This window comes from Alosa alosa, chromosome 16 (assembly GCF_017589495.1).
Source record: "Alosa alosa isolate M-15738 ecotype Scorff River chromosome 16, AALO_Geno_1.1, whole genome shotgun sequence".
Classification (NCBI taxonomy): Eukaryota; Metazoa; Chordata; class Actinopteri; order Clupeiformes; family Clupeidae; genus Alosa; species Alosa alosa.
In genome coordinates, this window is record NC_063204.1 from 30258085 (window position 1) to 30273788 (window position 15704).

Consider the following 15704-nt stretch of genomic DNA (forward strand, 5'->3'; position numbering starts at 1 on the left):
CAACCTTCTAGAAAGAGACTACTTTGGCATCACATTCCGTGACATTGAAAACCAAAAGGTGAGACACGTTTACCATTTATTGGTTTCGGGAATTTTTCACTTTTCTTCAAAACGCAACTCATAAAGAGTTTGGTGTCCTTCACACAACTTCTAAAGAGTTTGGTGTCCTTCACAGAACTGGCTGGACCCCTCCAAAGACATGAAGAAACAGATTCGAGGTGAATGTTAAACCGAACAAAAGCATTTTCATACATTGTATTGTACTAAAGCTATAGAAATGTGTGTTTTTTTCCAGTGTTCTCAATCTGTCCTGTCCTCTCAGCATATCTTCCATGTAACCCTGCTCAAAGCCCTTATTCATTCGGACCCAACACACATAATAGAATCGGGCTGATTTGCTGTCTAATGTCTTTCATTAGTTTGGCTCACCCAATTACACTAGAAGACATAACTATCAGTGTTCCGGTCCAATCATATTTGATTTCTGGCACGTGAATTAGTTGTCATCTCTCTTACTAGTGTGAATAGTTTGAACGTATAGTGTGAGCTACCATGTTGTGCATGACTGGGAAAAAAAAAAAATGTTGTCTGCCCAGCTTAAGGTATGTTCCACCAATTAAGAGTGCCCAGGATAATGTCAGTCAAGTATTTGGATCAAGGACACATGAAGGGTTCAGATGCAAAAGCCTCTAAATGCCACCTACGTCAAAAATGAGATAAAGATGGTGAGTGAATGCTCTCCTCACATAGTATACGTTAATCAAATAATTTAACTTCAAAACACATCAAATAACACTCTCTTCCTGGTCTGAAATATCGATTTCTATGCAAAAACCTATAGGAACCGGATTTTAAATGCTCATTTAAAAGAAATGTGGTCAGACGGATTTAGAGGGTTTTGCATCTGAACTCTTCACATGGTAGTCTTGCAGTATAGAGAGAGTTGTGGAAATAAGATGGAGAACCCTACGTGTGTCTTCACGTGATGGTGAGAAAAGGTCTGAGAACCCCTTTCTTCCTGTCTGCCACTCAGGAGTCCCCTGGAACTTCTCCTTTAATGTGAAGTTCTACCCGCCAGACCCCGCCCAGCTCTCAGAGGATATCACAAGGTCAGTTCAAAGCACACAGAGCTGCGCTAAAGTCCCTCGTAAGTCCTGGCGACTCTTGTCTGAGCGAGACAGACTCAGAGTCAAGGTCAGTTCAAAGCACTGCTGCGCTAAAGTCCTGACGACTCGTCTGAGCCAGACAGACTCAAAGTCAAGTCTGGCCAGTGAGAGGACACTCTGTTAACTGCAGCTTTGTCCAGATTTCCAGCATTTAACCTCCATCTCTCCATCTGCCTGACCCTGCCCTGTTTCTCAGGATCTCTCTCTCTCCATCCCTACCTCCTCCATCCCTCTCTCTCTCTCTCTCCATCCCTCTGTCAGTTCCCCTCTAATACTCTCTTCTCTCTCTGTCACCATCTTTCATAACTTCATAACTCTGTCCTACAGTCTCTATTTCTGTGCAGATATATTTATAATATCAAAAACCAAGCCAAATATCAAACCATGGCACTCTCTTTTAAACAATCAGAAAGCCTTCATGCTAATGGAATGGTTATTTTGAACTTTTTAAAACTCTGACGCATTTCACCATCAAGCTTTCTAAGAGAGTGCCTTGGAGTTTTCTTTTGTCTTAATGTCTTAGATGTTTCCCATCCAAAGTGCACCTCAAAGAAACTCTTTTTGAGTCCAGGACGCGTTCCTATCCATTTTTTGTATATTCATAAAATGTTGACATATCAAAAAAAATCTGTTTAATATTTCATATTGAATAAAGTAATATTTACCATGTCCTCTCTCTCTCTTCTGCAGGTACTATCTGTGTTTACAGCTGAGAGATGACGTGGTGTCTGGACGCTTGCCGTGCTCGTTTGCCACACACACTGTCCTCGGCTCCTACAGTGTCCAATCAGAGCTCGGTGACTTCGACCCAGACGAGTACGGCAGCGAGTACGTCAGCGAGTTCCGCTTTGCACCAAACCAAACCAAGGAGATGGAGGAAAAAGTCATGGATCTCCACAAGAACTATAAGTATGTGGTTATGCACAGGCCTTGGAGCTCGGTGAATGTTTTCTCTCGAGCTACTGAATGTGGTAATGAAACCGTCCATGTCTGTCTTCCTTAAGAGCCTATTAAGGGGCTAATCACCTCCAACCTCTGCGTCTGTTCTCCATCAGCTTATATTGCTGTTGACCACCCGTTCTGCCAATTCACAAAACATTACATTAATGGGCCTCAAACTTGAGGAGCCAACCCTAGCTGTATATCTGATCATCAGGCCAACTGTATCTGCTTTCTCATTTGGATGCCAGTGTGCACTCTCTCTCATCAAACCTTTTAACCAAACAAGATTTCATTTCTTATGTGGCCCGGTGGCTCCAACTGACTGGCTCCAGCTCCTAATGCTGGACGCCCCAGAGGAGATTGCTATGGATGACTTGCAATTTTTATAGCCCCACACACACACACACACACACACACACACACACACACAGACAGACACATACACACATATACTCTGCTTATTTGAACTTATCCGCTGTTGTTGTGTTTTTATTCATTTGTTTTTTTTCTTTAAGTATTTATCTGGCACCTTGTTTTTTTTTCTTTCACTATTTTGAGCCTTGCTCTATTTTATTGTAGGTGAACATTTCCCTTATTGAACTGGTAATCATTTTGAGGGTCTGTGTGTGATTTAATTCTTTTGGATAGCATTCTGGGCTGCCTTGTCAGGGAGGTGCTATATAAATAAAGGTAGGCCTATTATTTATTTGTTTGTTTGTGCTTTCCTTCAGAGGAATGACGCCAGCTGAGGCTGAAATGCACTTCCTGGAGAATGTGAAAAAGCTCTCGATGTACGGAGTGGACCTTCATCATGCCAAGGTACGGGAGCATTTAAGATCTTCTGACGCATCCTAATGAGGGGTTTCTTAAAGTTGTAATAATGTTTATTGTATTTTTTATCAATATTTAGTAGTCAAGCTTGCATGACAGTGTTGCGTGACCCCTGTCTGTTGTTTCTTGAATCCTGAGCAGCCATATTGGTCTTTGGAAGGTGAAAGGCAGCTGGTCGCATAGTCACAATCACAGTAACACAATAGCAATATGGAGACCACAGACTAGAGATGTCAACATTTTTAAAAAAGGAACAGACTATAGCTATGTAAAACTTTCCACCTTGTGGTGGCGACAGTGTTTTGTGTTAAATGTGACATGGCCCATTGACCAATGGCTAATTTATGTTTTGTGTTCAGTGTTTGTTTACTGTTTTGTTTGTTGTTTTTTCTGAGTCGATTGCTTTCTGTTGTTGGTTGCCATGTCAGCTGTGTTGCACAGTAGATCACTGTCATTTAAGCGCCAAGAGGCATTTTAGATGTTGGCCCCCAATTGACTGTAATTATGTGTCACAGTCAAAGCGAGGCATTGGCCGAGGTCCATGACATAGATTTATGCAGAAATGAAACAAACTGCAGTGGGCCAGAAGGATGAAGCATTGGTCGAGCCAAAACATTAATTAGTATCTGGACGTAAGGGCAGACTCTAGTGTGCTTTTAACTTTTATACAGTAAAGTCTTGCAAGGTGTTGTCTAGATATTGCAGACAGAGTTGTAGAATGTCCAGCAATTAATGAAGATTAGTATGGCCTCATCAAATTATTGTCAGCTGGCTTAAAATGTTTTTTTTATTGATGTTACAGTGTATGCAGTTCTTCAATTTGCACACTTGACATTTAAATTGTCCCAAATTATTCTGTCTTCCTATCAGTGTGACTTATTTAATTAATTGTGACTATGTAATAGGCCCATTAGATAGTTTTATTACTGTAGCCAGAGTTCATGTTAGTAATATACGGGTTGTAATAGGTATAACGTATCTGTCTGTAATGGTGCTTTAAGTTTTACACATGAATTACTAGGGCTTTAAGTTCAGTAAGTAACACAGGAAGTGGTTCTGGGTGTGTTCTGTATGTCCAAAGACTTTTCCACAATAGTCACTGTTCCGTGATTGGTTGGAAGACAGTGTCATGTGACAACACAGAGGACACAAAGCAGAGTTGTCTCCTTCAGTTCAGGTAGATCAGCCTATCTTCTGTTCTTTTTTCTTTTCTATTCCTTTTTTCCTTATTTGATTGACCCTAGTTGGTAGGAAGCCGCTTTGATTGCTTGTCGCCGGCTAAGGGGGAGGTAAGGCTGCATTTGTGTGTGTCCAAGTTTGTCCCGTCTGTGTCCTCTCTCTCTCTCTGTGTCTGACCGAGTCCTTGTGCATGACCATGCCCTGTAGCTAGAACCTCATCGCCCAGGCTACAGTTGGTTTCCCCCTCCTCAACCTCCTTTTCCTCCACGGTGGCGACCGACTGTAGTCTGTAGTCTGTAGTCAGTGTAAATGTTATTGAGCACAGGGGCATAGTCTCTGGTCAGTTTAACCCCTTTGTATCTTAGAATCACCTTCCCAGTGTAATAAAGAAGCCCATTACCCGTACCATAGAAAGGTGTGTAGAGCCATCTCAACCCCATGTCTGCCTTGTGAAATGTCAACCCCATCAGTGAAAGACCCATCTCAGGAAATGATCTCATCCTCGCCCTGTGGAGTTGGTGTCATTGAGTAGATATTTTGTAGCATGCATTAGTATAAATTGCTCTGTTTATTCTGTTCCATGAAGTATGGAGGCCATGGCCTTATGAAGCTGCCAGCAAACACTCATCTTTTTACAACCCCAAATCAGAATAAGTTGGGACATTGTGTAAAATGTGAATAAAAACAGAATGTAATAATTTCAAATCTCGTAAACTCATATTTAGTTGCCAAAAGGACACAGACAACATATCAGATGTTGAAAATGACAAATTTGACTATTTCATGGAAAATATATGTGTGTATTTCCATGAAATAGTCAAAAGTTTAATTTGATATGTTGTCTATGTCCTTTTTGCTGCTAAATAGGTTAAATATGGGTTTACAAGACTTGTATATGATCACATTCTGTTTTTATTTGCATTTTACACAACGTCCCGACTTTTTCTGATTTGGGGTTGTAAGTGCTTTGATATAGCTTGTCAGCCTTTAACAAATGTAGGACATCAACATAGTTTGCTACTGCTGGACCTTGTTGCCCAATATAAAATGTGCCGGAACAGCATGGAGCTCTTGGGAGTCCGAGACTGAAAGAAAGGAGCAAAAGAGCTTTGCAGACACAACAGAGTGGAGTGGTGAGAGTACCTTTGGAGTCCGCCAGCCCATTTTCCTGAAAACACAGTCTATTTTTTACCTGCCCAGGGAATCACCACACAGTCGTATAGAGGGATTGTTCAGACAAAGTCACATTTAAACATATGTGCCATGCCATATACTGTACCATTCACAGGTTTTTGACTTCTTAAAAAATGCTTTAATGTGAGAATGCTTACAAGAATAATTGCAAGAATTACATGAAATTAATTGAAATATGAAATAACAACATAACAGCATCAATTAATCTATTGGTACACTTGGTGGTGCATAGTAGATTTAGACCGCTGTAGCCTTTAGTTTTTTAATCTGCCATGTGATCTGTTTTACTAGAATGTCTTACTGGAATACTTCAATGCTTTTTTCAAAAGTGGTGTTAAAAACTTAATACATCTAATATATAATATATGATATAATAGAATAGATAGAAAACATACTTAAACATTTTGCATAGTACTGTATTTATTATCATGTATTTCAAATGGAATACACTATTGTACTGTTTGTTAGCAACTTTAGCAAAGGAAGTAGATAGAAGCAGTGTATTCCCCCGACACATATTAGAGAAGAAATATGAACAGTTGGAAGAAAATTTGTTTAAATTTGAATTTGACAGAACAATCCCTTTACAAATGACAGTCAGGTTATATTTAGAGGAAAAATGACACAAACATCTTAATTTTCATTTTATTCAAAAATTGCCTTTCTGCCAGTTTTTCCAATTGTTTGTGCCTCTCCTGTACCTCTGTCAGTGAGTTATGCATTTGGAACATCTCCCTTCTGTGGAGATTAATGAAGGCGTAACATTTTCAAAAAAGAGCCATTCCACGATCTCAATGACCTTTGGGAATCAGAGTGGTGTGTGAGCGTGTGTGCCTGCATTTGATTTCTGTGTGTGTGTGTGTGTGTGTGTGTGTGTGTGTGTGTGTGTGTGTGTGTGTGTGTGTGTGTGTGTGTGTGTGTGTGTGTGGGTGTGTGTGTGAGAGTGTGTGTGTGTGTGTATGTGTGAGAGAGAGGGTGTGTGTGTGTGTGAGTGAGAGAGAGAGTGTGTGTGTGTGTGTGTGTGTGTGTGAGAGAGAGAGAGTGTGTGCGTGCATGTGTGTGTGTGTGTGTGCATGCACTTCCCTGATGCACATATGACCGGTCCCCTGGTGTCTCTCCCCAGGATTCGGAGGGGGTGGAGATCATGTTGGGCGTGTGCTCATCCGGTCTCCTCATCTACCGCGACAGACTGCGCATCAACCGTTTCGCCTGGCCCAAGATCCTCAAGATCTCCTACAAGAGGAACAACTTCTACATCAAGATCAGGCCTGGGGAGGTGAGACGCATTAGGGAATACCCCAAAACTGACCTCTGACGACCTCAGGCCCGAGTTACACCAGGTCCGCAAGTGAAGCGCTCTGTTCGCAGAGTGTAAACATAGTTTTATCTCATTTTATTCGAACACACACGCTGCTATCACGTTTGGTGTAGCCAGTTCTATTGATTATAGTGGAAGCTAATTGTTGCAGCAGACGCTCCGTGAATGGAACACTTCAGTTACGTGGCCGAATTTCCTTCACGGGATCATAAGAGTATATATACTGTAGCCTCCCTGTCAGACTGACTGCCCTGTAAAATCTTTGTTGACGATGAGTTCTGCTTTGATCATTTATACTTGTTTTGTCTTGGTGTGTTGTGAATAGTTTGAGCAGTTTGAAAGTACAATCGGCTTTAAGCTACCAAACCATCGCGCAGCCAAGAGACTGTGGAAGGTGTGTGTGGAACATCACACATTTTTCAGGTGAGACTTTGGTTGGCATATCTGTCATTATAATTTATATGTAGTTCCAAAGTACCAGTTTACTGTTAAATTATTTGAACTGATTTGTAAACTTAATGTAACTTAGTATACTGGTAGTTGCTTAAGTATGCTATGTTGGGCTTTTATAGGCTGGTATCGCCAGAAACACCGCCAAAGAAGTTCCTGACGTTGGGTTCTAAGTTCCGCTACAGTGGTAGAACCCAAGCCCAGACCAGGAGAGCCAGCTCCCAGATAGTCCGCCCTGCGCCCTTCTTTGAGCGCTCCACCAGCAAGCGCTACAGAATGTCTCGCAGCCTGGACGGAGGTAAGAGCCACTCTCAAAACATTCCCACACTTCTCCAGTTCACGTTTACAGCTGTTAGTATATGTGTGTTAGTGTGGTTTTAACTCAGAAGGAAGACGAGGGCTCAAGTCTCAGTAGTTAGCAATAGTTGTAAGTCGTTACTCAGATGCCAGTAGTTGCCTCCAGTGTATTGGAACATTTCGGGGGGAAAATTGAAAAATTGACCCAATGACCTCTCTCGTTGTTGAAGGGCACTGTTCTTTGAATAACTTTCTTTTTTTGACAGCTTTTGAATGCTGTTGCGATATTGAAGTCCTTGAAGAGAAAACTGAATGTCCTAATAGCCCTGTCACCCATGTGCATCACCCTATTGTTTGTTATACTGTTGCAAGCTGTCGCCTATAAACATACTTTGCACTTTTATACACATCTTTCAAGCTCTGTGAGCAATTCGCCCGCCGAGGTCATGACAGCATAAAAATCTCTCATAAAAGGTCTTGGCTGCTGGACTTGATGAAGCCATATTTGCCTGCTTTCTGCTGTCAATCTTATTGGGCTCGTCGGCGCTAAAGTGCATTAGGAAAGAGCCCTCCCTCCCTCCCTCCTCCCTCCCTCGCTCTGTCCCTTTTGTCTTTCCTCCTCTCTATCCCTCTTTCTCTCCTCTCTTCCTCTTCCCCCCCCCGCTTCACTCTCCCGCTCTCTCTTTCCTTCTCTCTCTGCCTCTTTCTCTCCCTGTTTCTCTCCTTCTCTCATGCCCTCTCTCTCTCTCTCTCTCGCGGCTTAGCTGAGTGTATACGGTGCTTCTTTGTCAGCGTCGGCACATGCAACACTCACTCGGTCACGCGGTCTCTCCAGTGTTTTTTTTTGTTGTCGTTTTTATCCACGTCACTCCCGTTGCCTTCCTCATCCCCGGCTGAGCTGGGAGTCTTGCCATGGCGCTTTATCTTCCACTCCCAGACCACTGCTAATGTCCTCACACTCACAGCCAGCTTAGCCACCAGCACGCTGTCAATGGCTTGTCGTGACTAGGCCAGGATGGGTTTTTCTTTTTTATAAGAGCATTTCTTTTCTTTGTTTCTCGTTTTTTCTTTGTTTCTTTGTATTTCATCATGCCTTGTAAAGGAGGATGCGGAGCCATTTGGCGCAAGGATTTACAGCTTACTAGTGTTATTCTTATTTTCGCCCCAGTGGGTAATCTTTGCACTAGGACGCACATCTGTGCCTTGGCAGTCCTTCTTTAAACGATTAATTGAGGAATTTTATACTCTTTGTTTTTACTGGGTCCCCATGAAGGCGATAGAATATTCAGGTATTTTGGGCAGATTACCAGCACTGGCCGTCTCCCACGACTTACACCAGATGAGGATGATGATAATGCTGTTTCCTGGCCTATGTCTTGTTTCTTCCCTCCATGTGTGTGTGATGGGATCTGACGCCATGCTCTCTGTGCCTGTGTGATGATAAAATAGCAGCCCACCTTGAATGATTGATCTGCCATCATTAGCACTAGTTTGGGGTGCAGGACAGTCACCATGTTGGCCTCATGCCTTCAGTTGTTTAGCTTCATTTGTGATGCCCACCCACGCGTCCAGCCAACGTTCTGCTTACTGCACAGAGTCTGTGTTTGTCTCTGTGTTTGTCTCTAGATAGCTGACTAAGTCAAAGTGAAAATCACCATACTCTAAACGTTTTATTTTCTTGTTTAGCAAACAAACACTCATTTATAAATGTGTGCCATTGATAATGAAGGATTATTGCCCCATTACTGTAAGAAGCTGTGTGTGAAATTGTAAAAAGTATAGCGTGTGCAGTGCATTCTGTGTTCCTGTACTCAAGGCTACTCTAATGGCCGATCCTCCCTCTCTGTGCATGTTCACAGTTGGCAGTGTGTTTCTGTCTGATCTTTACCAGAGCGCTTAACTTCTATCGATCTCCTCAGCTCCTCAGAGTACACCCAAACACACAGCGCCTGTAGTCCCGGGACTTAAGCCACCTGCCACTATAAACGGCACTAAACCAACAGGTAGATGCACGCAGTGCTATAGGGCTGTGCAAGCAACCACACACACACATACGTGTGTGTGTGTGTGTGTGTGTCTGTGTGTGTGTGTCTGTGTTGGAAAGCATAAGGGCTGTAGTCTCAGCTGCTTAAATCATCTTAGCTTTTCTTTTCTCTTCTCGTCCTCTTCTCTCTTTCTTTGCTCATGTGCTTTTCGTTCGTTTGGTTCTCCATCAGAGTGTTGTTGATTTCCTTGTTAGTCATGCATAGTGAACCTCCTGATGGCGGTCCGTCTCCACTGGCTGTTCTGCATGACTTTTGTGAAACGGATTGCGCTGCAAGCCTAGCATGCGGAGCACTCGGCCGCTGGTACTTTTCCGTGCTCGGCTCTGGAGGTTGGATTTTATTTTTGCACATACTGTCGGCTAGCGGGTGTGAAACCTAAGCACCCCCACCAACCACTCAACCCCCCCCACTCACACACACACCCTCTGCGTGGCCTAGATCCATAAAGCAATCATGTCCTTTGTATGCCGGTCCAATAAATGGATTGTACCGGGGGGGCTTTTTTGCCTTTTGTGTCGAAGGAATTAAATGTAAAGTAAAGCTTTCCTGTAAATTGAGGTCCTCAGGGGGGAGAAATAAAATACTACAGCCCAGTTCTTCTGGGTCACGTCCTCATGCTGTTTGTCACTTCACTTGACGGACAGGGCTGCCGAAGTCATTCATCCTCTAACATTCAAGAGAGTAATTTCATGCAAGAGCACTATATACTTAAACCTGGTCTGAGCAAGGTGCTCTCTGTACAGGAGGTGTTGGTAACCTTTTGGTGATTTTATAAATAAGTTTTCTGCACCACTGGTTTGAAACTTTTCAGGGGCTACTTTTAATTTGATTTCCTCTGGATCTTTCAAATGCTCTCTGAGCCTGTATTTGACATTAATACAGAATGAATATGAGGGCACTGAATAAAAAAAAAATACTTGAGGACCTGCTTCAACTAAGGAGCATAATTTGAATAAATCTTTTTACTGGAAATAATGACAGCAGCATTATTAAATTATGGGTGAAATATCTTTCATGTCTATTAATCTGGATCTGTTTTGCTTCAGATTAATTGCTTGTGTAAATGCAAAAATAATCCATGAAGATATTTGTGCTACGCTTGTAAAATGCTTATAGCATTTAAGGCACTTGGCAGACTTTTCCTATTTTGACTGTGCAATGATTTTGAGTATTATTATTCTGATTTTACTCGTTTTTTGACGGCTAACACATGGAGGCAAGGCTGTGCTATTTCTGTGTCTCTCGGTGTGTTAATGGACCCTTGCTTTGATGCTGTTGCCTGAATCCCCTGTGGGTTCGCTGATGAATGTGGGAACATTGTGCTAATAAAGATTGCAGCACAGTAGCGTCAGTTGCCTGACATCTACTGCAATCTTGGAGCAATGAAGGAAAACCTCACCGTAATGAAAGAACATCTCTGTCTGTGTGTGTGTGTGTGTGTGTGTGTGTGTGTCTGCGTGTCTGTATTTGTGTGTGCTTATGTGTGTATCTTTGTATGTATGTCTCTGTGTGTGTGTGTGTGTGTGTGTGTGTGTGTGTGTGTGTGTGTGTTTGTGTGTGTGTGTGTGTGTGTGTGTGTGTTTGTGTGTGTGTGTGTGTGTCTGTGCTTGTGTGTGTGTGTGTGTGTGCAGAGATGGGCACGGCTTTGTACGGGACTGCAAAGGGCTTCGCTGTGAGTGACCTCATCACCACGGTGACGCCAGAGAAGAAGGCCGAGGAGAGGCGCGCGGAGGAGGCGGCCGCAGCAGCAGCAGCAGCCTCCATCCCTTCCCCACTCACTCCCATCGCCGTCCCAATCCACGCCAGCGTTGGAGTGGTGGAGGTCCTGGAGGAAGAGGACGAGTCGACAAGGGCCACGGAGCTCTCTCTGCCCAGCCCGCCAACACCCGTGCGCCAGGACACTAAGGTACGCACACCGCACCAGCCTCGGACACGTCTCTCCAAACTCCTCATCGAGCAGGTGGCTTTGCCCAAAACTTTCCACCAATCAAAGAGCGGACCTTGGCGAGGTATAACTGTCTCCATTGCCTACGTCAGAGACAGGCCCGATAACCTCTTTTCTGGGTAGCTGAAGCACTGGAGCAGAACACAGGCTTTTGTGTGCTTTAAAAGGCAACCTAGTGGCCTCTGCTCCCGTACGCCTGCGGCCTGCTTATCCAGGTGTGTGAGTGCAAGCCACTTATCAGAGCACACAGGTGTGTGTCCAGATGCACCTCCACAGCAGGCTCAGTCAGTGCTGAGGGTGGAGCCCTAGAAAGGATTTATTTGATTCACATTTTAGCGAGGCGGTGCTGTGATTCAGTCTCAGTTTTGCTGTATCAAAAAAAGCATCGTCTCTTCAGTGTGGAGTGTTGATGAGGATCAGGGTGACATTTCTTACAGGGACTTTCACAATTCCTTTATTTAGTCAGCAGCAGATCATTTAACCAATTCAAAAGAACTCTTCCATTCTGCATACCGGTATGTTTCATTTAAAACAAAATAAATAGACAGAAAGGTGAAAATCATGTATTCCTTGCCAGTCTGTTCAGCTCTTGTTATCTTAACCCTTTAACCTTGTAACATTCACGCAGAGTCTTTTTAGAGTCTATTTTAGAGGAAATGGTTGAGTCTTTTTAGAGTCTATTTTAGAGGGAATGGTTGAGTCTTTTTAGAGTCTATTTAAGAGGGAATGGTTGACTGACAGTTGTGGTTCTTCTTCTGTTTATGCCTTCAATTTGGATGTGTGGGTTTTGTTACCCACAACAGACTGACTTTACAGACACTGCTGTCGACGGTGATCTGACAGCCACAGAGGTGTGTACCAGCAGGCACGTTTATATGGTGCCTTCATCATCTTCATCATCCTCATCTTAGCCCTCCTCATCCTTTATCACTGCACTGAAATCTCCTCTCCATCATGTCTCTGACTTCTTCCGTGTGTGCGTCAGATACGGCTTATCAAATAGCCTAATTATTAAGGATGTCGTTGGAGATATCGATCTTCTTGCTAGCTTGCTTTAAGCACTTGGGAATAAATAAAACATTTTCAGATTTCATAAACTGATTCGGAGTTTGTGTTGCATATGGCATGGGACACTTCATCTTTGCTCGATACCTTTTGTGTTCATTTGGTAGCAAGAGTTAGTTGCATGTTATCCCTCTTGCTGAATTCATCATTACACATCAGTGAATGTAACAATCTTTCTCTCTTCATTTTTTTGTGGCTGCAGTCAGACCAGGACGATGAATCAGAGCTAAGGACACAGGTAACTTCCACTCATACTGAACAGCCTAATGAGAATTCTCTGTAGAATGAAGCACATTCTGTATCGTATGGAGGTGGCAGACTATGCCTCATGAACAAGGCTCCTGAGAAAACAGGATATCTTCTCTTTGTATTTCAGCCCAGTTTCATAAGGAGAATAAAAGGAGAGAATGTTTTTATCAGGCATAGTAAACTGATGCTTGAGGTTGGTATGGAATGACCTAGAAGTGTATTGAGTGGCTTGAGCTATCCAGCTGTCTGAAGATAAAACTTAAGTGTCTATTTGTGGTAATGGCATGGACATTTGTCTTCGGGATGTGTGGAGTGCGTTTACTGAAATGATTTTCAACTCAGATGCTCCAGCAAGATGCTTGCATGGTGTGGATGCAAAATTGTTTGTGTTGATTTGGTAAGAAGAGAGTAACGTTGTCATTTTAAGTGATTCCAAAGCATTAAGTACAGATCTGTCACTGCAAATGCATCTTGTGTAACAGAAACAGAAATGAAATAAGTGGAGAGGGCTGGATGGAGCCTTTTCTATCAGATGTGCTGTACCCTCTTCTCAATATAGAGATGAATGCTAGTCATTTCCTTTTGACCCCTGACCCTCTGGGACTGATAGAAAACTCCAAATGACATTGATCTCCAGGACATGTGCTGTAGATGTACAGCTGTTGTCAAGGAGGATAACAGTAATGCAGATTACCTGCTTTAAGCCAATGATTTCCAATAGAGGGCATGTAGAATCCCAGATTGATATGCATGGAGGGGTGTGTGCTAAGGAGTGTGTATGTCGGGGGTGGGGTGGGGGGGTGTATTATATATGTATGGTATGTTAGCAATTTTCACAGTGTTGTCATAATGGTGAAAAAGATGTTTGTCCTAACATTGCCTTGATTGCGTTATATTTGCAAACAGGCTTTGCGTCACAGTGGTTTCCTAACCCACCACTGGTCTTACAACACCAACCCTCTTCTCGGTTTCTCTCTCGATCAGGACGCAGACGACACTCCAGAGACACTGGTCAAACACCAGACCAATATCAGCGAGCTGAAGAGGACCTTCCTGGAGCAGGGCGCTGACAAGTCCGGCCTGACCGAGTGGGAGAAGCGCCTCTCCTCCTCCCCTCTCCGCTCGCCGCGACTGGACGAGGCGCCCATGATTGAGCCCCTCCTCCCTGACGAAGTAAGCTCACTCACGCACGCGAAGCGCTGTGTTCTCTTCGGCCTTTGCTGTCACTGACGACAAACGGCCACTTTTTTCCCTCTCAGTTCCCAGATGTAGATGTCCTTGCATGACAAAGCCGTGTTCTTTGGTTGCCATGGGTCGAGAGGATAAATAAAAACCTCTCGTTTCCTGTTTTGTTGTATCTGTCTGTTCCGGCCTCTCTACATCTCCAAGGACCTATGTGGTGTTCAACACTCACACTGGACCATCAAAATACTCCTCTCTGTGCACTGACGCAGTAGCTTCGGACATGTGCAGAAAATGTTGTTCACTTGCAGTAAAATGTGTTTTTCGGTAAATTATGAGATGCCATGAAATGAACCGAATAGGAGCAGGTGTTACAGCACATGGGCCCACAGGAGCTGCATTCATTTCTGCCACACATCTGTAAATAGGATGGCCAGCAAATGTCTGTACTAAATCCCTTTCCCCTCTCTGTTGCTTCAAAAGGAAATGGAAGTGTGTGGAGCATTTGGCTTTGCTAAGCATATCATCAGCAGAGGGGATAAATCGGCCCATTATATAAATGATGTGAATGGAACTACTTCAAAAGGGGAACACAAATGATGGTAGAGGGAGCGTGTGTGTGTGTGTGTGTGTATGTGTGTGTGTATGTGTGTGTGTGTATGTGTGTGTGTGTGTGTGTGTGTGTGTGTGTGTGTGTGTGTGTGTATGTGTGTGTGTGTGTGTGTGTGTGCAACAGGATGAGTCTCCCCTTTTGTGTCATCACTAGCTATAATCATCAAACAGGCCAAAATGCAATATCGTAATAACATACGAAAGGGCCATATATTTATTAATATTAACTATTTTTAGAAAAGCACATTTCACCAGCAATGCTTTATTTGGTATGATTTTATTCTAACTGAAGACATAAATCAAAGTCAGAGTCTCGCTGAATTGATTCCCCCGATGGGGAAGAGGGTGCTTGCCGCAAAAGAAGTTGTTGATGAATATTGGAGTGAATATGAAATGTTTGCAATGAATGATTAGGTGGGATGCATTTGGTGGGGATGATTGCAGCGGGATTGAGGCGCAGCCTCAGAAGTTGCTCATTAGGCGAGTTATGAAATTTCTCTGTGAGATATCAAATGGAATATGTAATATGACACAGCCCACATGGCGCCGCTGCCTGCTGGCTGCTCACAATTGTTTTTTTTTTTTAATTCCAACGGAGATGAAGTTTTCACGTTTCTCTTTTCCTTCTCTGATTTCCAAGACCAAAGAGGACCGGAAGGACGAGGACATAAAAGAGGTGACCGAGGGGGCTCCCGAAACAAAGGACACTCTCCCGGAGACCAACACCGCTGTGGTAAGTGTTTGTTAAATAATAATATTGATACTTTTTATTTATAGAGCGCTTTTCAAGGCACTCCGAGATGCTTTACAAGCATACAGTAGGCTTTTCAATTGATCAATCAACTCAGCGCTGGGTTGTTAGTTGTTAAAGTTTAAACAAGACAAAAAAAAACATTTTCAACATTCGAGTCAAGCGTAAAACAGGTCAGTTTGTCGCTTATCTGCATGAAATGCCACGGGGACAGATTAATGGCCCATCCACACTGCTAAGACTGTAAAATCTACAGTTTCAAATAACACTATCTCCTAAGAATGGCAGTGTCCACTCTACATACTATAACAACAACAACATGAAGAATGAAATTGTTGGGTATCACATTCAGATCAATTTGTGAACGACAGCAACACTGACAGCCAATCAGAATCCATCGAATTTTAGGCATCACATTAGTTTATCACGAAGGATGATAATGAGGGGCTTTTCTTATTGTTGGTCAGTGTGGTCTGTC

At 43.2% G+C, this 15704-nt stretch overlaps 1 protein-coding gene across 14 annotated transcripts in view; it reads left to right on the top strand.

The window, feature by feature from the left end:
- epb41l3a (erythrocyte membrane protein band 4.1-like 3a) overlaps positions 1-15704 on the top strand; it is a 56847-nt gene that overhangs the window by 32589 nt on the left and 8554 nt on the right. For 6 of the 14 annotated variants that reach the window (XM_048265765.1, XM_048265771.1, XM_048265764.1 and 3 more), the window contains exons 4-19: positions 1-58; positions 176-218; positions 1034-1109; positions 1857-2075; positions 2840-2927; positions 4184-4228; positions 6436-6588; positions 6956-7053; positions 7203-7378; positions 9297-9380; positions 11054-11328; positions 12171-12218; positions 12635-12670; positions 12809-12874; positions 13666-13854; positions 15116-15208. The exon at positions 1-58 is cut by the window's left edge and continues 47 nt beyond it. In XM_048265765.1, the coding sequence (XP_048121722.1) occupies positions 1-58; positions 176-218; positions 1034-1109; positions 1857-2075; positions 2840-2927; positions 4184-4228; positions 6436-6588; positions 6956-7053; positions 7203-7378; positions 9297-9380; positions 11054-11328; positions 12171-12218; positions 12635-12670; positions 12809-12874; positions 13666-13854; positions 15116-15208 (1747 nt within the window). The remainder of the gene's footprint in view (positions 59-175; positions 219-1033; positions 1110-1856; positions 2076-2839; positions 2928-4183; positions 4229-6435; positions 6589-6955; positions 7054-7202; positions 7379-9296; positions 9381-11053; positions 11329-12170; positions 12219-12634; positions 12671-12808; positions 12875-13665; positions 13855-15115; positions 15209-15704) is intronic. The other 8 variants (XM_048265769.1, XM_048265768.1, XM_048265770.1 and 5 more) reach the window with 8 other exon arrangements.